The 22,946-nt window shown below is 44.0% G+C and overlaps 1 protein-coding gene across 9 annotated transcripts in view; it reads left to right on the top strand.

The window, feature by feature from the left end:
- UBE3D (ubiquitin protein ligase E3D) overlaps positions 1–22,946 on the top strand; it is a 252,983-nt gene that overhangs the window by 143,767 nt on the left and 86,270 nt on the right. For all 9 annotated transcript variants that reach the window (XM_033937938.1, XM_033937942.1, XM_033937933.1 and 6 more), the window contains one exon: positions 19,001–19,139. In XM_033937938.1, coding sequence (XP_033793829.1) covers positions 19,001–19,139 — 139 coding nt within the window. The remainder of the gene's footprint in view (positions 1–19,000; positions 19,140–22,946) is intronic.

Below are 22,946 nucleotides of genomic sequence, written 5' to 3' on the forward strand. Positions count from 1 at the left end.
TATTTTTATAAGTTTATATATTCTTCTTTTATATATTGATTAGCTTTGTTTTTTAATATTTGTCTTTTGAATGATATGTATATATATATTTATTGTTTACTTGTATTTTGATTTTTGCTACTTGTCTGTCCCCTGAGAAAGACACTCCTGGTTGCCGAAACTCGGATCCTAGTTGGGACCTCAGCTTTAGTATAGAAACATAGAAACATATAGAAACATAGAAAGATGACGGCAGAAAAGGGCTATAGCCCATCAAGTCTGCCCACTCTACTGACCCACCCCATTAAGTCTGAGTACTAATGACCTAGTTCCTTAACTCGACCCTCGTAAGGATCCTACTAGGGCATCCCTTTTATTCTTAAAGTCAATAACGCTGGTGGCCTTGATCACCTGCTCTGGAAGCTTGTTCCAGTGATCTACAACCCTTTCTGTGAAGAAATACTTCCTTATGTCACTATCGAATTTCCCTCCTCTGAGTTTGAATGGATGTCCCCTTGTGACCGAGGGTCCCCTGAGAAAGAAGATGTCTTCTTCCACCTCGACACGTCCCGTGATGTATTTAAATGTCTCAATCATGTCCCCCATCTCCCTGCGCTCCTCTAGAGTGTAGAGCTGCAATTTGTTTAGTCTTTCTTCGTACGAGAGACCCTTGAGCCCCGAGATCATCCTAGTGGCCATCCGCTGAACCGACTCAACTCTAAGCACGTCTTTACGGTAATGTGGCCTCCAGAATTGCACACAGTATTCCAGATGAGGTCTCACCATGGTTCTGTACAGTGGCATTATGACTTCAGATTTGCGGCTAACGAAGCTTCTATTGATACATCCCATAAGTTGCCTTGCTTTGGATGAGGCCTTCTCTACTTGTTTGGCGGCCTTCATGTCTGCACTGATGATTATTCCCAAGTCTCTTTCTTCTGAAGTCCTAGCTAGTGTTTCTCCATTTAAGGTGTAAGGTTTGCATGGATTTCTGCTACCGAGATGCATAACCTTACATTTCTTAGCGTTGAAGCCCAGCTGCCATGTCGAGGACCAGTTTTCCAACGTAAGCAGATCCTGCGTCATACTATCCTGCAGATTGCTTTCACTTACTATATTACATAGTTTGGCGTCATCAGCGAATAGAGTTACTTTACCCTGAAGCCCTTGGGTCAAGTCTCTTATGAATATGTTAAAAAGGAGTGGACCCAGGATCGAGCCCTGTGGCACTCCGCTGGTCACCTCCGATGTCTCAGAGAGGGTGCCGTTGACCACCACCCTCTGACGTCTTCCACTCAGCCAATCTTTGACCCATGCAATTAGTGTCTCGCCTAACCCCATTGATTTCATCTTGTTTAATAGTCTACGGTGTGGGACGCTGTCGAAAGCTTTACTGAAGTCTAAGTACACTATGTCCAGAGACTCTCCCGAGTCCAGCTTTCCTGTTACCCAATCAAAGAAGCTGATAAGATTGGATTGGCATGACCTACCCTTAGTGAATCCATGTTGACTAGGATCCCTTAGATTCCCCTCATCCAAAATCGTGTTTAATTTACATTTAAGTAGTGTTTCCATGAGTTTACACACTATTGATGTGATATTAGTATGTTATATTAATAAATATGTTATAATAATAAAGTATGTTATAATAATAAATATGTTATATTAATAAATTTCACTGTTGATTGATATTGGCATTGGAGAATGACATGGGGACAAATTTTTCCCCGTCCCTGTGGGAACTCATTTTCCCGCCTCGTACCCATGTGTTCTTTTCCTGTCCCTGCCCCATTCCTGCAAGCTCTGTCCTCATCTGCATAAGCCTTGAACATTTTAAAATCATAAGTGTTTGATGCTTGTGCGGTTAAGACCGAGTTTACAGGAATAGGGCAGGGACAGCGACAGTGACAAAACTCAAGGGGAAAGGACGGGGAATTTGAGCTCCTGCGGGGACGGGGAAAAATTTGTCCCTGTGTCATTCTCTAATTGGCATCTCACTTGCCTTTTTTTGCTGGTTTGCTACACTTTGAGGCAAGTTCTCTTCTCTCTCTTGGTTATGTTCTGAGTCCTAATGGTTACCAGTGAGCCAGCTTTGCCGTACCCGTCATCCACCAGAAAAAGAAACACCACCAGCTTGAGAAAGTTGCCCCAGGGCAGAGTGCTGGGGAGCCTGATGCTGTTCTTCCTCTTAGCTTCCTGCATGTGTACTTGCAAAGATAAGAAAAGAAATTGTTGGTTTTTCTCTCCTGTATGCTATGCCTGGCCCTCACCTTTCTTCTGCCACTTTTTAATGGTTTCTTCCTCTGATCTTTTACCTGCAAGATCTCACTCCTGACTTCTTTTGATGGAATCTGAAGTTCTACACCACATAGTGTCAGTTTGTGTATAAATCTGAAGGATAGATTTTGGGAAGGTGGTAGTGATACAGAACTTGTATTTTAATATCAATACAGAAGTCAAAAGGAGAACTAGCAAATGTTATAGGTGACTCTCAGAAAGAGATCAAGATGTGACTTTGTTCAGCACAGTAGTCGGGCTTTTAGGAATATAAGCCGTGCCTCTGCTGGGTCAGACCTGAGGTCCATCATGCCCAGGACCTGTATAGTAGCCCTCTATCTATACCCTTCTATCCCCTTTTCCTTCAGAAAATTGTCCAATCCCTTCTTGAACTCCAATACCGTACCCTGTCCTATCACGCCCTCTGGAAACACGTTCCAGGTGTCCACCACCCGTTGAGTGAAGAAGAACTTCCTAGCATTAGTTCTGAATCTATCCCCTTTTAATTTTTCCAAATGCCTTCTCGTTCTTGTAGTTTTCGAAAGTTTGAAGAATCTGTCCCTCTCCACTTTCTCTTTGCCCTTCATGATCTTGAAAGTCTCTATCATATTCCCTCTAAGTCTCCGCTTCTCCAGCGAAAAAAGCCCCATTCTCTCTAATCTTTCAGCGTATGAAAGGTTTTCCATACCTTTTATCAAACGTGTCGCTCTCTTCTGAACCCTCTCGAGTATCGCCATATCCTTCTTTAGGTACGGCGACCAATATTGGACGCAGTACTCCAGATGCGGCCACACCATCACCCGATACAACGGCAGGATAACTTCTTTTGTTCTGCTTGAAATACCTTTCTGGATTATTCCTAGCATTCTATTCGCTTTCTTAGCAGCCGCTGCATATTGGGCCGACGGCTTCATTGTCATGTCCACTATTACCCCCAAGTCCCTTTCTTGGGAACTCTCACTCAATAACCCCTCCCATCGTGTAGCTGTACCTCAGGTTTCTGTTTCCTACGTGTATTACTTTACATTTCTCTATGTTGAACTTCATCTGCCATTTTGTCGCCCACTCCCCTAGTTTTTTCAGGTCCCTTTGTAAATCTTTGCAGTCCTCTTTAGTCCTAGCCCCATTAAATAGCTTGGTGTCATCTGCAAATTTTATTACTTCGCTCTTCGTCCCTGTTTCTAGATCATTTATAAATACATTGAATAGCAGCGGTCCAAGCACCGACCCCCTGCGGAACACCACTCGTGACCTTCCTCCAGTCCGAGTAGTGGCCCTTGACTCCTACCCTCTGCTTCCTGCCCGCCAACCAATTCCTGATACATCTGTGTACATCTCCTTCCACCCCATGGTTCTTCAGTTTCCGAAGTAGGCGTTCATGGGGTACCTTGTCAAAGGCTTTTTGGAAGTCTCATGCCTATTCATGGTGGAAATCCTGAAAACCTGACTTGGTGAGGGTTAAGGTGGGTCACCCGTGGTTTAGCTCATCTACTGAATTCCCCTGCTATAAACATCACCACATGCCACTGAGTATCAGTTGTTCCTAAAGTCATACTAATAAGGCATTCATTGTAAATGTATGTATTTGAAAATGAGTTTATTTTCTGATTTGCTGAAAATCTTTAATTTGTCATATTCCAGAATGATTCATTATAATAGGCTGCCTTAAAATATTTGAAATGGCAAAAGATCTGTGAGTTTGAATGGTAGCTACCTTAAGGCTACTAGAGTCAGTAGGAGCTCATATTGCAAGGTAGACACTTATTCAAGCTTATGTAGAAGTATACATTTTTTATGAGACTGCTTTAACAAGGTCCATAGGGATTTAGGATTATTTATGTAAGCCCTTATTAAAATGGAAAACTTTCCAATGTTTAGTAGCGCAAAGGAAAGCTTATTCAAACACTATACAATGCACTTGGGAATAAGTAACTCTTATAGTGGTAGAAATCAAAGAAACATACCTAGTTTTGTTTTCTATCCTAATAAGGACTTAGAATTACTGATTAAAAATTGCATTCATAGTAGTATGCATACCTTGAGATTATTGTTATTCAAAAGATTGTATACTAATTGTGCTGTGTTGTTTAAATGTTAGAAAGCAGCATTGTGCTGTAATATGACAAGGTGATTAAGGGCCTGGGTTTAATTTATAGCTCATATCTTCCATTCCCTGGCTTGCCTGGGGTTGGGGATGCTATGGAGGAAGGAATCTTAGTCATTTCACAAGGTGAAGCATAGTTGCTGACTTTAAGGCCCATGATTGCAGAGTTTCAGAAGGAGCCCAAGTCAAGTGCATTACACCCAGCTGAGGTCTGCCAGTACTGAATATTTTCTTCTTACTTAGTTAAAACAGGAAGCCCTCTGTAACAAGCGAATGCTTGTGAAATTAAGTTTGAAATGCGTAAATAAAATTTAAAACAAAAAAACAGGAAGCCCTCTTTGCATGATTGAACCTTACACAGCTTGAAAATATAGTGAAACAGCAGTACGCTGTCACGATACAGTGATTAAAAGCCAGCAGGATTTGTATTTGAAGCATATAGCCAAATTTAGGCACTTAGGTAGGAAGTTAAAATCTAGAATCTCCAGGGTAGCATTTTCAGAAGTGATCCCTTTTCCATGTACAGAACCCAAAAGATAGGCAGAGCTCCGGAGTCTCAATGCATGGATAAGATGATGGTGCAGGGATGAGGGTTTTAGATTTGTTAGGTACTGGGTGACATTCTGGGGAGCCTGTTCTGCAGAGATGGGCTCCACCTTAACCAGGGTGGAACTAGGCTGCTGGCATCAACATTTAAAAAGAAGATAGAGCAGCTTTTAAACTAGAAACTGGGGAAAGATCAACAGCCATTCAACAGAGCATGGTTTGGAAAAAATTATCTTTATGTTCAAATATGTTTTATTAAATTTCCAACAAAAATTCATGTAAACATACAAAAACAGTCAGCAGAGTCATCCACTAGAATATAAACCCACTCCACCCCCCCATCCACACCCCCCAGGAGTCCAGTGCCAGGTCGAGAAGCGGAAAAAAGTATCTTTAAAAGATATTCCAGTGCAATAGGTGAGACATTCTAGACAGTAGGGTTATTTTCCTTTAGCTGCAAGCTGCAGATGGAATCCACTCCAAATTTTTCACTCTGCCTCTATTTCACTGGGCTCTCTAGCACGTATGACTGCAGTTGTGTGTGTTCTGCTCTCCCCATTTTATTATTTTTAATTCAATGTAATTTCATCCCCTTTTTGGGTAATTTCATGACTGAAGCGAATTTGAAGGTCTGCCTGCTTGAGATTTTACAAACTTCAGTCTGTTGGCCAGCCTGCATTATTTTCTCTGGAGCTCAGGGCCATCCCTGAAGTGGTCTCACCTGTTAAGCAGGGGTGAAGCGCAGACTGTTAGGCACTCTTAGAAAGCTCAGCGGTGTCTCGCAGGGTGCCTGCTATGTCTTCATGTCTCCACCCATCCAGGTGCACATCTGTTGGTACAAAGGGGTGGCGGTATAGTCAGACAGAGGAGTTTGACTGGCAGTCCGAAGATCAGCTTTGAGGAAGCATTCCCAACATTGTGGCAGTGAATTTCTCATCCAGCTACTGTGAGAGAGGTTGCAGGTTGCAGCTTGAAATCCTGTCAGGGCACAGTGAGTACACAGGCTGACAGCCTGTGAGAGACATCAGGAGAGGTTGAAAAAGTAGGGTTTTGAATGTTTCTAGATGTTCCCCTGTGTTCCTCCTGAAAAATCCTAAAATCGTCATTTTTAGAGTTTAGAGAAAAATATTGCAATTTTGGCATGAATTTTGTGCCGGTGGCCACCTTGAATTTTTAGCAATCTTTTTTTCTTCAGCTCCCTATTTCCCCAAAACTTCGAATTTTGCCTAGGAAACTGCTGCGATGGAGTCCTTGGGCTCTCCTCATATGGATTCTTGCCAGGATTGCACAAATTTAGCACTTTTAGAGCATCTTTACGCCACGTGTTGCGTGGCGCAGCTGGGAGGTGGCTGTAGCATCCAGATTAGTTTTGCCTCCATGGACGCAGGTGACTAAAAGGTCAGCTAGCCTGGCGGGGTGGCCGGCATTGCTTTTAGGGCTTGTTATGGCTGGTTCTTCCGTCAGCCAGGCTGCAGACCCTCCACAGCCTAAGAAACGCAAATTTAAGTCATCTAAGGGTGATTCTATGCCCCAGAAGCCAGACACCTTTTCTAAATTCATGAAATTTTTGTGGTCAGAGTTTCAAAACCAGTGTTCGCCCCTGAGTAGTCTCAATTCACAGCATCTATTAGTGGCATGGTGCCTTTGGGCATGTCCTCGCCTCAGCCTACTGCAGCTGTTGCACTGCCTGATTCTGATCTGAGGGACTCAGATGATGATGTGTCTTCTTTCTGATCCCTTGTTTACTGGTACAGTGCTTCCCGGGATGGGAGATCCAGGATTGTGTACTGGATCTGCGGATCCTTCGGGGAATTTGGATCCTGGTGATGATCCTACGGTCTTGCACTTATTTATATTTTCAACTCTGCCGGACCTTATTGCTAAGTCTTTGCAGGAATTGAACTTAGTCACTCAGCCGGCTCCGTCCACTTCTGCTTCCTGGCTTTGTGGTGTGCGCTCACAGACTGTGACTTTTCCTTGGCATTCGGATATGAGTGTTCTGGTCTCAGAGCAGTTTGACTCTAGAGCTATGTCATGCTTGTATCTAATCTAATCTTCCATTTTTGCGTCGCTCATACCTAAGTAGGCTCAAGATAACTTAAAGAGGGGAGTGAGGAAGGAGAAGGGAAATGTTGGGAATTGAAGTATGTTGTATCCTTGAGGGCAGAGGTGGGGAATTTCTGAGCTGTCTTGGTCTTTTAGCCATGTTTCCACTATAAATGAGAGGGAAAAGTTAGGACAGCTGTTATAGTTGGTTTTAATCATGTAGATAGCTAGGTGACTAATGAACATGAAGATCACCTGGTCACTTGCCTGCCTGGTGTGAAGGTGACAGACCTCACGTGTTACCTATATAGGATTTTAGATTGTGCTGAGGAGGTGAGGTAGGTTCTGAAAGCTAAATATAGGCTGCTATGTAGAAAGCTGAAATCCAGATCCTCCAGGATAGCATTTTCAGACGTGTTCCCCATTCTGTATGCAGGAGGCAGAGCTTCCAATACTTAGGGCTAGATACACTAAAGTCAGTGATCATCGCTAAACCTGATTTTACAGCTTTAGCAACGATTGCTGTTACCAACACATGCACAAAATGGCTCACCGTGCGTTTTCCTCTCAATCACCCATTTTCCAATCCGGCCATGCAAAATAGCCAATAGCCAAGCAATTGATGCACTAACATCGCTTGGCTATTCCAAATGGGGTTTTAGCGATTGTAAAAACTGATTTGTCTAGACCTGTTGGTAACTGTAACCTACAAAAATGCCCCAGAAGAGAAAATCAGATACTTAAAAGACACAATGATATAAGCAGGGTATGCCCTAGGACATTACAGGCAATATGATTCACTGGCCTCCACACTTGAAAACAGCAAATAAGCTTAAATTTAAATTTTTGAGTGAAGGAGCACCCTCAGCCACTCTGATGCTTAAAGAAGCAGAGCTGGCAAACAACAGAGCAGATAATACTACTCCAACCAGCCGCACACCATCATTTAGGTGCTCCTGTGTGCTTAATAAGTGTGAATTCTGTGACAAACAAGTGCCCAATAAATAAGTGGAATGCAAGTAAAAAGCAAGAAATCAACTGTCAAGTAATGCCCCGAATGCTTGAGCCCGCTGACCTGAAGACAAATAATATAAATCACAATCATTCATCCTTCCGAGTACTTAGCTGAATATACAGTCCTGTTGTCACATAGTACCAAAAGTAGCCCAAGTCCTTTTGTATTCAAGGCCAAAATTGAGGTGCTGTCCTGTTTCAACATGGCTCAACCCAGCAGGGTTTCAGGGCCAGAGCCCCTTCCTCAGGAACCAAGCAGGAAAAAACACAGCCATAGGTCAGAGTAAATCCGGGCAAGCAAGGCAGAGGGGGAGGGTAACTGTGTAACTGACAGGTCTGACTATTTTGGGGGGGGGTTTCATCACCAATAATGGCCCTTCCCAAAGACTCCCGACAAATGCGCCCCCTAAGCCAGGCACCCCCAAGCCACTGTCCCCCCAAACCCAAAACAAATGGCAGGAGGGATCCCCAATCCTTTCTGCCATGCAGAAAACAGCTGCGCCATGCCCCCCCCCCCCCCGTGCCAGGCACCCTGGAGCCACTGCAACCCCTGAGCCCCCTCCAAAATGGCAGGAGAGATGCCCACTCCCTCCTGCCACTGGACACCCCCGAACCTCCCCCGTACCTTTTTAAAACATTGGAAGCAGTAAGCCCACTCTCAGGCTCCTGCTTTGGGTCTGTCTGTCTAAATGCCTTCTGTCTGTCTAAATGCCTTCCCAGTGCATCATGTGATACATGGGGAGGGGCCAAAGGCCCTGATTGGTTCAATCACCTAAGGCCCTTTTCAAGGGGTAGGGTCATAGGCATCTGAGTCAGTCAGGCCATAGGCTTCTCTGTCTATTTCCAGGATATTGAGAGAGGAGCCTAAAGCCCTGATTGATCAAACCAATTGGTCAAGCCAGTCAGGGCTTTAGGCTCCTCCTTCAGTATCCTGGATACAGAGGGAGATGCCTAAGGCCTGATTGACTCAGACGCCTAAGGCCCCACCCCTTGGGAGTGGCCTTAGGCGTCTGAACCAATCAGGGCCTTTAGCCCCTCCTTGTTCATCACATGATGCACCAGCAGGGCCGCCATCAGAAATTTCTGGGCCCCTTACTGAGCAATCCTATTGGGCCCCCCACACACCCCTTCCCCCCGACCCCCCCTTCTTCCATGGGCCGAATACACACATACTTTTCTCTGTTGCCGCACTCTTTGACCAAAAGATTTGTAAGCCTGCAACCACATCAAGGTAGACTCTTTCAGCAGGGCCCTAATCTATACCTATCTATTCTAAACTAACATATGTCTAATACTGAACTAATAACAAACTAACAAACATCTGCATAATAAATAACTAATAAATAATAGTGCTAGTAGCTATAATTCACTTTTGAATGTAAAATCTCAGTTAAGGATTTCTTTTGACCTTTGTAGGCCAGAAGTAGATCACAATTGCACAATATTTTTTGTAACAAGTATTAAAGGTGTTTTTATAAATACTGTAAGCTTAAAAAATATATCAGAAAAAACTACACGTCTGAGCACATATCTGAACATACACATCTGTATGATCCCATCCTCCTCAGCTTGCCTATAGCTGCATCATGCATGTTAAAAATGTACGATATGTTGATATGTGCACCTTCCTTCCTTCCCATCCATCCTCCTCAGCCTGTCCTTACACATCCACAGCTGCATGTTAATGATGATGTATATGTTATGATGGTAAATAAGTGCATATGAGCACATCATTAACATGCAGCTATGGATGAATATATAATGATGTTATGAGTGTGCACCTCTTCCTTCCCATCCTCCTCAGCATGTCACGTACAGCATGTTACATTACACAGACTTTGTGTAATGTAACATGCTGTATGTGACATGCTAAGGAGGCTGGGAAGGAAGAGGTGCACACTCATAACATCATTATATATTCATAAATCAATCTGATAATCATCACCACCAGGCTGTGTGTGTTATGGGATGGAGGAAGAAATGTGCATGTTTAAATTGATCACTGCCTTACTAGTTCTGCAGCTCCTCATGCTGCTCCTCTCGTCCTGTCCTCCTAGAGATGTGGTGACGTCATCCGGCCGACCCGCTCTCGCAGATTCAGTGGCAGGCAAGTGATGAGTCTCCTGATTGGCTAGGCACCCTAAGCCCAAGCCAATCGGAGTGGAGACAGGGCGGGCCTTGGTGAAGGAGTCAGGAGACGAGAGGCACGCACCTAGTATATCGCTGGCTGCGGCCGCGGGCCAGGTAGACGGATCCACTTTTGTCCGGGGGGGTGCTATCAGGAAATCGGCAGGGGACAAAAAAAAGTATGACAGCAGTGTTTATTGTTTATTGTTGTGCACAGCAGAAGCATAATACAGGAATTTGTGCTATGGTGGCCTAGGACATTGTTCTTCAACCTTTTTACACCCGTGGACCGGCAGAAAAAAAAGAATTATTTTGTGGATAGGCAAATTACTAGGACTAAAATTTAAAAATCCCGTTTTCGCCCCATCTCTGCGAGCTCGGTCCCCACAAATCATCTGATCCCATCCACACAAGCCTCAGTTATGATTTTATATTGAATGTATTTTATTAAAGTATAAAAAGAAATAATATTCTGTACAATTGTCATTTTATAAATACAAATAATTCAGAGCAAGGATCAACAAAACCCCTGTCTCCCCTCCCCTTCACATATATCCCCTCTACTATCAAGAAAACTGAACAAGCCAAATTATTACAGAATGCTACACAGAAATATCATGCTAACAGAATACTGCAGTCACACATGACAGGAATAGTTTTAGGGGAGTGCAACTAGGGCAACTGCCCCCTGGTCAGAGAGCGCCCTAAGCCAGCTGGAAGCTAAAGAAGCACTACCTGGGTTTTGCAGTCCCCAGTTATGTCTAACACCAGCTCTAGCAGGATATATATTTCAAATCTGATATATTCTAATCACATAATAGAAATAAAATTATTTTTTTCTACCTTTTGTCGTCTCTGGTTTCTGCTTTCAATCTTCTTTTCACTCTCTTCCTTCCAGCGCCTGCCCTCTCTGTCTCTTCAATCCAGCATCTGCCCCTTCCATCCACTGTCTGTCCTCTCCCCCTTCCATATGGTATCTGTCCCCTTTCCATCCAGCTTGTGCCCCCTCTCTCCTTTTTACATGATTCATTCCAGCTTCACTGCTCTCTTCATTTTTATCTCTCCTACACCAGATCTATCATCGTTGTCCCTCTCTGCTTATTTTTCTGCTGACCTCTTCCTATCATCAATCTCTCTACTTTCTCATGCCTGTGTCTCCCCTTCCCTTCCTCTAATCTCTCTGCCAGCTTTTTTCATCCTCCCTTCCTCCCTTCATTCTCCTCCTCCTGTCCAGCAGTAACTCTCTTCCCTTCCTCCCCTCCCAGCAGCATCTCTCCTTCTCCCTCTCCAGTAGCAGCTGTCCCTTTTTTTTTCCCTTGCCCACAAGCTTCCCTCCAGGTCCAGTAGCAGCTGTCCCTTTTTTTCCCTTGCCCAGCAGCTTCCCAGATTCCTTTCCCTCCTCCCCTCCCAGCAGCATCTTTCCTTCTCCCTCTCCAGTAGCAGCTGTCCCTGTTTCCCCTTGCCCAGCAGCTTCCCAGACTCCAATAGTGGCTTTCTCCCCTCCCAGCAGCTCTCCTTACTTCCCAGTGCAGCGATTCAGGAAGGCAGTCTCGGGTCCTTTGTTGGGTCGCGCCGCCTCTGAGGAAAGAGGAAGTTGCATCATCAGAGGCAGCCGTGACTCAGCAAAAGCCCCGAGGCTGCCTTCGTGAATCGCTGCGCTGGGAAGTAAAGGAGAGCTGCAGAGAGGGGAGAAAGCCACTGTCGGAGGCTCCCCAAGATCTCTCCGGCCCAGCGCAGACTTCAGCTGTTGATCTTGCTGGCCCTGCGCGGACCGGCAGGAAATTGAAGGGAGTCAATCTTGCTGGCCCTGCGCGGACCGGCAAAAATTTCCTGTGGACCGGCGGTTGAAGAACTGTGGCCTAGGACCTTGGGGAAGCCCGGGCTCCCTGTCAGCTCCGGGCCCCTGAATGCAGGACTGGTAGTACTGCCCTGATGGCGGCCCTGTGCACCAGGGAAGGGAAGGCCCGTCATTTAGACAGGTGGGCCATACAGGAGCCAGATAGTGGGCTTCCTGCTTCCAATATTTTAAAAAGGTGCTGGGGAGGTGGGTGAGGGGCATGCAAACTTGATAGAGTATCAATCGCGGCTGGAGAATTGGCCAGAGAATCGGTCAACAGTGATCGAGTCGGTATCTTTAGTGCATCTAGCCCTTAATGCGTTGTTGATATGATGGTGCAGGGTATGAGAGATTTGTTTGGAACTGTTCAAAATTCTGGGAAAGGGGGAGCCTATTGCAAAAGGGTGGACTTCACCTTAACCAGGTTAGAACCAGACTGCTGGTGCTAACATTTAAAAAGAAGATAGAGCAGCTTTTAAGCTAAAATTATGGAGAAAGCTGACAGTCGTCCAGGAGCACATGGTTTGGTGTGCAGCATCAATGAATGAGGAAGTTCATCATGACAATGCGAGGCAGGAAATCAAGTAACGTTTAAATTTTTTTTAAGTTACATAGTAACATAGTAGATGACGGCAGATAAAGACCCGAATGGTCCATCCAGTCTGCCCAACCTGATTCAATTTAAATTTTTTTTTTTTAAATTTTTTTCTTCTTAGCTATTTCTGGGCGAGAATCCAAAGCTTTACCCGGTACTATGCTTGGGTTCCAACTGCCGAAATCTCTGTTAAGACTTACTCCAGCCCATCTACACCCTCCCAGCCATTGAAGCCCTCCCCTGCCCATCCTCCACCAAACGGCCATACACAGACACAGAGGCCCAGATTCTCAAAAAGTGCGTCCCGATTTTAGGCAGCTGTAGGCGTCTTACAGCTGTCTAATCAGCCAATCGGGATGCACGTTTTAAAAAAAAAAAATGCTCCCCAGGCAGGCCTGAAGGCACCTCCGGGAGCCTAGGGAGACCCGCAAGACGCCTAAGCTCGCCTAAGGGCCTTAGGCGAACCTAGGTGGCCCTACGCGTCTCCCTAGTAGAGGAAGAAACCTTAAAAATGTAGGCCAGCAAAATGCTGGTCTACATTGTAAGTAGACGCAGCTGCTATACTTATCGCGGCAAGGGATCTCTCTGCCGCTATAAGTATAGCGGGCCGCGGCCTGTCCGATCGGATGCCCCCCCCCCGACACTACCGACCGACCGACCGACCGCCCCCCCCCCGACACTACCGACCGCCCCCCCCCCCCCGACACTACTGATGCTGGCAGGAGAGTGCCCAATCCCTCCTGCCCGAAGACAGCGCACCCCCCTCCTGCCCGAAGACGGCGCACCCCCCCCTCCTGCCCGAAGACGGCGCCCCCCCCCCTCCTGCCCGAAGACTGCACACCACCCCCCGGCGCTAACAACCCCCAAACTAACCTGTTCTTCGGGCCAGACGGTTCTTTCCCGTCTAGCCGGTAAGCCCGCCTCGTCGAAATGAGGCGGGCTCGCCCCTTCCCGGCCCATCCCGCCGAAGCCTAAGACCTGATTGGCCCAGGCTCTAGAAGCCTGGACCAATCAGGCCTTAGGCATAGCGGGTCCGCCCATCCCCACTAAGTCTAAGGTCTGATTGGCCAAGTGGGGATGGGCGGACCCGCTATGCCTAAGGCCTGATTGGTCCAGGCTTCTAGAGCCTGGGCCAATCAGGCCTTAGGCTTCGGCGGGATGGGCCGGGAAGGGGCGAGCCCGCCTCATTTCGACGAGGCGGGCTTACCGGCTAGACGGGAAAGAACCGTCTGGCCCGAAGAACAGGTTAGTTTGGGGGTTGTTAGCGCCGGGGAGTGGTGTGCAGTCTTCGGGCAGGAGGGGGGGGATGTGCCGTCTTCGGGCAGGAGGGGGGGGGTGCCGTCTTCGGGCAGGAGGGATTGGACACTCTCCTGCCAGCATCAGTAGTGTCGGGGGGGGGGGGCGGTCGGTCGGTCGGTAGTGTCGGGGGGGGGGCATCCGATCGGACAGGCCGCGGCCCGCTATACTTATAGCGGCAGAGAGATCCCTTGCCGCGATAAGTGTAGCGGGCCGTGTCTAATCTAACCCGATTCTCTAACCCGCGTCTGTAACATGGACGCCGGTTACAGAATCGGGGTTTAGTTTAGGCCGATTCTGAATAGGACGCCTCTCCCGGGCGTCCTATACAGAATCAGGGCCTCGCCTTCAATATAGGCGGCCTGCCTGGGAAGCATTTTGTTTTTTTTAAAAACGTGCATCCCGATTGGCTGATTAGACAGCTGTAGGACGCCTACAGCTGTCTAAAATCGGGACGCACTTTTAGAGAATCTGGGCCAGACCGTACAAGTCTGCCCAGTAACTGGCCTAGTTCAATATTTAATATTATTTTCTGATTCTAAATCTTCTGTGTTTATCCCACGCTTCTTTGAACTCAAGTCACAGTTTTACTCTCCACCACCTCTCTCGGGAGCGCATTCCAGGCATCCACCACCCTCTCCGTAAAGTAGAATTTCCTAACATTGCCCCTGAATCTACCACCCCTCAACCTCAAATTATGTCCTCTGGTTTTACCATTTTCCTTTCTCTGGAAAAGATTTTGTTCTACGTTAATACCCTTTAAGTATTTGAACGTCTGAATCATATCTCCCCTGTCTCTCCTTTCCTCTAGGGTATACATATTCAGGGCTTCCAGTCTCTCCTCATACGTCTTCTGGCGCAAGCCTCCTATCATTTTCGTCGCCCTCCTCTGGACCGCCTCAAGTCTTCTTACGTCTTTCGCCAGATACGGTCTCCAAAACTGAACACAATACTCCAAGTGGGGCCTCACCAATGACCTGTACAGGGGCATCAACACCTTATTTCTTCTACTGACTACGCCTCTCTTTATACAGCCCAGAATCCTTCTGGCAGCAGCCACTGCCTTGTCACACTGTTTTTTCGCCTTTAGATCTTCGGACACTATCACCCCAAGGTCCCTCTCCCCGTCCGTGCATATCAGCTTCTCTCCTCCCAGCATATACGGTTCCTTCCTATTATTAATCCCCAAATGCATTACTCTGCATTTCTTTGCATTGAATTTTAGTTGCCAGGCATTACACCATTCCTCTAACTTTTGCAGATCCTTTTTCATATTTTCCACTCCCTCTTCGGTGTCTACTCTGTTACAAATCTTGGTATCATCTGCAAAAAGGCACACTTTTCCTTCTAACCCTTCAGCAATGTCACTTACATACATATTGAACAGGATTGGCCCCAGCACCGAACCCTGAGGGACTCCACTAGTCACCTTTCCTTCCTTCGAGCGACTTCCATTAACCACCACCCTCTGGCGTCTGTCCGACAGCCAGTTTCTGACCCAGTTCACCACTTTGGGTCCTAACTTCAGCCCTTCAAGTTTGTTCAATAGCCTCCTATGAGGAACTGTATCAAAGGCTTTGCTGAAATCCAAATAAATTACATCTAGCATATGTCCTCGATCCAGCTCTCTGGTCACCCAATCAAAAAATTCAATCAGGTTCGTTTGGCACGATTTACCTTTTGTAAAGCCATGTTGCCTCGGATCCTGTAACCCATTAGATTCAAGGAAATACACTATCCTTTCTTTCAGCAACACTTCCATTATTTTTCCAACAACTGAAGTGAGGCTCACCGGCCTGTAGTTTCCTGTTTCATCCCTGTGACCACTTTTATGAGTAGGGACCACATCCGCTCTCCTCCAATCCCCAGGAATCACTCCCGTCTCCAGAGATTTGTTGAACAAGTCTTTAATAGGACTCGCCAGAACCTCTCTGAGCTCCCTTAGTATCCTGGGATGGATCCCGTCTGGTCCCATCGCTTTGTCCACCTTCAGTTTTTTAAGTTGCTCATAAACACCCTCCTCCGTGAACGGCGCATGATCTACTCCATTTTCTCGTGTAACTTTGCCAGACAATCTCGGTCCTTCTCCAGGATTTTCTTCTGTGAACACAGAACAGAAGTATTTGTTTAGCACATTTGCTTTCTCCTCATCACTCTCCACATATTTGTTCCCAGCATCTTTTAGCCTAGCAATTCCATTTTTTATCTTCCTCCTTTCACTAATATATCTGAAAAAAATTTTATCTCCCTTTTTTACATTTTTAGCCATTTGTTCTTCCGCCTGTGCCTTCGCCAAACGTATCTCTCTCTTGGCTTCTTTCAGTTTCACCCTGTAGTCCTTTCTGCTCTCCTCTTCTTGGGTTTTTTTATATTTCATGAACGCCAACTATTTCGCCTTTATTTTCTCATACACTAGGTTGGAGAACCACATCGGCTTCCTTTTTCTCTTGTTTTTATTGATTTTCTTCACATAAAGGTCCGTAGCCATTTTTATCGCTCCTTTCAGCTTAGACCACTGTCTTTCCACTTCTCTTATGTCCTCCCATCCTAACAGTTGAAAACTTACCAGAAATTTTCTCTGTAAAATCTTCCTTGTAACTCTTACAAATATACTGTGGTTTCAGTGCCAGAAATTGAGCACAGAGATTACTTTGTGTAAAATCACAGAAAAATCTTCTCTGCTGATTTAATAAGAAAAACAGGATGCAGCATGTGTGGGCGGCACTAAAAGTTAGAAAATTGAGAATTGTAAAGCTGATGAAGATAAAATCTTTCAATTAAAGTTTTAGCAGAATCTAAAAAATAGCTCTAGTTTTATCAAAAGCAAATGAATAGTGGATAATTTTACTGTATATTTAGATAAGATTATGGAAAAGAATGCAGCCTTGTCTGACTCCTTTGTTTAACCATTCATTCATATCTTCTTGTATCCTTTTTGCAGCTCTTTGATCTCATTAAAGGGCTGGTTAAACAAAGATTTGCATGTATACCATCTCCACTGTATGGCAAATCTCTCACACGCATATTCATAATAGCCTGAAAATCCAACCTATTTGCAGCCCTCTAAAGCAGTGGTCTCAAACTCAAACCCTTTGCAGGGCCACATTTTGGATTTGTAGGTACTTGGAGGGTCTCAGCCAAAAGTAAAGATTTATAAACTATAAAGAGTTGTATCTCATGCAAAATTGTCATTTCTAAAATAAGACATTAATTATTTTTTCTAAGTCTTAATAATAATATTGTGCTAAAGAGACGTATGATCAAGAAACTTTTATTTTACTTTTGTGATTATGGTAAACATACCGAGGGCTTCAAAATAGTACCTGGCGGGCTGCATGTGGCCCCTGGGCCACGAGTTTGAGACCACTGCTCTAAAGCTAATAATAAATGTCACTGATATAGTCAGTGAAGCAGAGGTACAGATTTTATTGAATTTCCACTGATCATTCTGCTCCTTTTCTAAGCCTGAATATTGCACTTATGGGTTCCATAAAAGGATATTGTTCTTTTGCTATTTTATTTTTATTTTAGGATACCTGTCTAATAAAGTTTTTTTAATCAAAATTAATTCACATAAGGACTCCAGTTTAGTTTTTCTTATGTGGCACATCAGATATTTTGTTCTATAGTGCTCACATTCTATCATTCAAGGCATTTTTGTAAGTGTAGTGAATACTGATTTATTAAAATATGTTTCAATTACCTTGTAATACATTTTGTTAGTTCAAGGACAGTATGTTTTCTGAACCTAAACCATCATCTAAAGTTTTTGGCATCTCAGCAGATGAATTACCTGGACTTACTGGGGGGGGGGGGAGTCCTTTTTGAGAACTTTGCAGATTTCACCTTTAATTATTGCTGGGGCATAGGTAATTTTTTCATCTACCAAGTTTTATACATCTGTTTTTATTATATACCCTCCTTTTACAAAACCGTAGCACATTTTTTAGTGCCAGCCACAGTGGTTAAAACTCCAACACTCATACGTATTCTATGAGCGTTAGAGCTGTTACCATCATGGCCGGCGCTAAAAACTGCACTAACCTCCTCTTTTATGAACGCATAGCGTGGGTTTTAGCGCCAGCAGCGGTGGTAACTGCTCCGATGCTCATAGAATTCCTATGAGCGTCTGAGCAGTTACCGCTACTGCCTGCACTAAAATCCGCGCTATGCTTTTGTAAAAAGGGGAGGGGGATAGTTCTCTGATGTAATTTCTTCTAGTGATCAAGAATGATATTTTTTTTCTGTTCTGTTTTTTTGCCTTTTCCTTTTGTGTAACATTTTGGTTTATGATTTCTCTTCTTGAAATTTCTCATATTTAAATTTAGCTCACATCATTTTTAGTAGTAGTTGAAGATGAATTACATAAAGGTACAGCAGTTATTTTCTTGTCCCTAGAGGGCTTACAATCTAAGCTTGGCCATGAGGCAATTAAGGGTTAAGTGATTTCCGAAAATCACAAGGAGCTGTAGCAGGATTTTCAAATGAAGTTGACCAATATTTAGGGCTCCTTTTACAAAGGTGTGCTAGCGTTTTTAGCGCACGCACTACCCGAGAAACTACCGCCTGCTCAAGAGGAGGCGGTAGCGGCTAGCGCACGCTATTCCGCGTGTTAAGGCCCTAACGCATCTTTGTAAAAGGAGCCCTTAAATTTTTTAAATCTTCATTTCCCCAATCTTGTTCAAAGCTGCTTCATTTTCCTGCAATTCTACTTGACTTTTCTGTGACTATATTGGATTCTGTAATCTGCCCAAAAGGCCTTATGAAATGAGTTGCTAAGAATGTAAATATGTACTGTGTATCCAAAAAGAGAGGGAAGATGTGATATAAAGATTGAAAATTGTCAGTAGTATTAATGTACATGAATCGAGCATTTTTCAATTGACAGGGTGTTTTTGAATAAGGAGTCATGTTTCTCAAATGGATTAGACTAAAATAAAATATAAATAAATATTTTTTCACAGAAAGGATGGTAGATAAGATTTATATTAACCCCCTCTTCTACAAAGCCATGCTAGCAGCTGCCACACGGCAACAGCCCTGAAGCCCTTTAAATCTCTATGGGCTTCGGGGCCGTTACCTCATGGCAGCCGCTAGCGTGGCTTTGTAGAAGAGGGAGTAAATCTATTTTAAGATGAATGCTGTTTATGAGATTTCTTTTCTTTTTTTTAATTTCCAGGCTTGTTGATGTATGGACAAATGATATTGGAGTCCACATGCTAACATTTCCATCAAAAACTTGCTTGGAATTACTAGTTATATTAACTTTGAGAAATGGATCTTTACCACCTTCATTGCGTTGCATGAATTCCTTCCAGGTAAGGAAGTATTAATCTAGCAGTGGCATTATATCAACTAAAAGCTTGCATAGTGAGGGAGCATTTACAGCATCACTCCAAATGTAAATCCATGCAGACAGACTGACACAATAACAGTTGGTCAGAATTCAGACTCCATTCCTGGACACTTCCATTTAGCTCTTCTAACCACCTTTCATTATGTGACCTTCAGAATGTCATTTAACCTGCTTGTGCAAAAAATTAGATTGTAAGTTATTTGTGCTGAATCACTGTAACCTTGTTAAATACCTTGTACAGCACGGTGCACCTGAATGACTGTAAAAAATAATACATATTACTATGACTTGGTTGTAACTCAAGCAGATCATATTAAATTTTCAGTGTTTTCCATTTAAAGAAGAAAGTTAAGTTTTACAGAACTTAGAATAGAATTTAATTGTAGGAAACAATTTCATACTTGATGTACAAAATGACCCTGTATGTATCTACTATTTCTTGGATTTGAGTAGGTTGCAAGTTGTATCCAAGCACTTAGGAGAGGAAGTAGCTGGTATACTTGCATGTTTTTAAAACCGTGCTCAGGGAATTTTCTTTACATCCCTCTATCCCTTAGTCAGCAAGAGACCTTAGTTAATCCAGCAGCTGTACTGGGTAAGAAGAGGAGTTATAAAGTAAGAAGAACATAAACTACATGACTTTTATTCTTAAATTTGTTGCGCTGTATTTCAGTATGCAATCTAGCGGTACCCCAAATGGGGTCATAGAAAGATGGTCACTCTCCTCTTCAGCTGTGAGCTATGCCTAGTAGTGGCAGTCAGTGTGGAGGCAGAAAAAGGGGTGTTGCGACTGAGAGGCTTAGGGACCTTGACCTCCCCACCCACACACACATACACTTTGGGACCAAGCCCCCTCTGCTTTAATGGCTGGCTGAGAAGCCCAAGTCCTGCCAGCTGAAAAGGTCTCCTGCGTGAGTCCCTGCATGTGCTGTCTGAGCAGTGACTAAACCGAGCTTGAACGAGAGTGCTAGCATGAACTGAGCATGTGCAAGAGTGCCTGCGTCAGCAGCTGAAGTGTGTACGTTAACTTAAGCACTGCTCTGGCATCATGTGCAGTGACTTGTGCAGGAGACCTCTTTGGTTGGAGAGGCTTAGACTGCCACCAGCAAAGGTATGGTTTAAAGCTGCAAGAAGAAGGGAATACATGGCTTCCTCAGTCCATCTCTGAGCCCCCTTTCAAAATGGACTGCTGGAAATGCACAAAGAGTACTGGAATCTGTGACTGCTGCAACTTTTGCCACTACTGCTGCTATTGTCTTCCTACTTTGGATGAATGAGTAGTCATGTGGATTTTCAGTGGTTAAAATGGGCCATATTCAAAGCCAGCCCTAGTAGGTAGCCACCTAGAGCATCAGAAGGCAAGCAATTCTCCCCTTCCCTACCCTCTTATCTTGTGTCTACCTTTAAACCCCTCTACCCTGCCAGCGCTGCCCAACTGTTCTGGGCTACGGCTGCAAGTAGAGGCAGTGCCAGTATGGGCCTTTTAAACAGAGGCCCATGCTCATGTGCTGCTGTGCTCTGCTCTCTCTCTTGCAGACAGGATGTGTTGGAGAAAGACAGTGGTATGCGGTAACACTTGAGCATGTGTCTGTATTTAAAGATTCTTTGCCTGTGCTGCGTCTACTTGTGACTTGGTCCAGGGAGTAGGCAGCTTAGTGACAGCAGAGCAGGAGAGGAATGGTGGACACAGGATGAGAAAAGGAGATGCTGAATGAGGGGGGGGGAGAGAGGGAGATGAATGGGATGCCGGTCATCTGAGGAAAGAGAAAAAAGGGAAGGAGGATGAGGATTAGAAAAAGGAAGGGGCTGGACTATGGTGGCTGGGGTGGGGGTGGGGGGGTAGGAAAAGGGATATACTGGACTATGGAGGTGGGGATTAGAGAAAGAGATACTAGACTTTGGTGGTGGGGGTGGTTAAGGAAGCAAAATGTGGATGCTAGCATACAAGAGGGATACACATGACTGAAGGCTTATTTAGGGCATCAGGTACCCTTGGACCCGCCCTAGTTATATTAGCTAAAAGTTTGAGAACTGACGATTTGGATGGTATCTTCAATTTTTGTGCCCAGAATATTGATAGAACTATTATATGGTTTATGTTTTTTATTTATATCCCGCATTTACAAAGCAGGCTCAAAAAACACATACATAGTTTAAAAAAAACAAAAAACCACACATTACAAAATATATCTCAGAGTTGGTTTATAGTGAGTGGTCTATAAAATCCTGAGTGGAATGGAACAGTAAACATAAATCAATTGTTTAGTCTTTTTTTAAAAAAGTATAGAGACTATGGGACATGCCATGAATTTACATAGTAATACTTGTCCATTCCTTTTCTAAACCCAGATACACTAAACACTGTTATCACATCCTCTGGTAATGAGTTTCAGAGCTTAACTATTGGTTGAGTAAAAAAAAATATTTACTCCTATTTGTTTTAAAATATGTTTTCGCTCAACGAATAGTTAAGTTCTGGAATTCATTACCAGAGAATGTGGTAACAGTGGTTAGCATATTTGGGTTTAGAAAAGGTTTGGACCAGCTCCTGGAGGAAATGTCTATATTACATTACATTACAGGGATTTCTATTCCACCATTACCTTGCAGTTCAAGGCGGATTACAAAAGAATTATCCAAGATGTATTACAACAAGAACTTACAAAAAAAAAAAAAAATTGGTCATTTTCAAAAAGAGTAAGAAATGGGTAAGGTTATTTGTTTGGGGTAGTTGGCTTTAGTGAGAGGTGGAGTTTGAGACTTGCGGTATTATTTCTTTTTTCAGAGTTTTCTTGAAGAGTACGGTCTTTATTTCTTTTCTAAAAGTCTTGTAGTCAAGGGATGCCGTCAGTAGATTGGCGATTTGGTTGTCTAGTTTGGCTGCTTGAGTGGCCAGAAGGCCATCATATAGTTTTTTTCCGTTTGACCTCCTTAATTGGGGGGTATGAGAATGGGGTGTGAGTTTTCCTATGTCTGGTTGCGGTGTTGTGGATGAGGCGGTTATTCAGGTAGTTTGGACTGTCTCCGTATAAAGTCTTAAATAGTAGGCAGTAGAATTTAAATTGTATTCTTGCTGGGATCGGAAGCCAGTGCGATTGGAGATATGCTTCTGTAATGTGATCATGTTTCTTTAATGAGTAGATGAGTCTTAGTGCTGTGTCTGCTATTGTCGAAGAAATGGGGAAAGCCACTGGAATTGGTAGCATGGAATCTCGCTACCATCTGGGATTTTACCAAGTACTTATATGACCTAGATTGGCCACTAGGATACTGGGCTAGATGAACCTCTGGTCTGACCTAGTAATAGCAGTTCTTACATTTTTATGTTCTAAAGAATATCCCAGATAGAATGGTTTATGGTTTGTTGTATTTGGAATACTGCCTCATACTGCAAAGCAGTTTATAATATAAAATAATACTGAAAGGAATTCCATCAAAATAGTGAGTCAGAAGAAGACAGAGTTGAGAAATAGGCAAGAGAATTTAGACAAAAACAATCAAACATATAACGCTACTGCATCTGTTCAGAAATGTGCCTGCTCACCAAAAACTAAAGACATGGGTCTTAAGTAATGTTTTAAATTTAGAAAAGGAAAGTTCTATGTGAAGTGAGGGAAGGAGTTTGTAACTTGAATCTACAGAAAAGCCATTCTAAAATGAATGTACTTTTAGAAGGATAATAACTCTGAGGCTTTCTTGGATAAAATACAATTTATCATGTCCTGCCAACTACCTATTATTTTAAAAAATACTTTAAAATGCCTACACC

The sequence above is a fragment of the Geotrypetes seraphini genome, chromosome 3 (assembly GCF_902459505.1).
Source record: "Geotrypetes seraphini chromosome 3, aGeoSer1.1, whole genome shotgun sequence".
Lineage (NCBI taxonomy): Eukaryota > Metazoa > Chordata > Amphibia > Gymnophiona > Dermophiidae > Geotrypetes > Geotrypetes seraphini.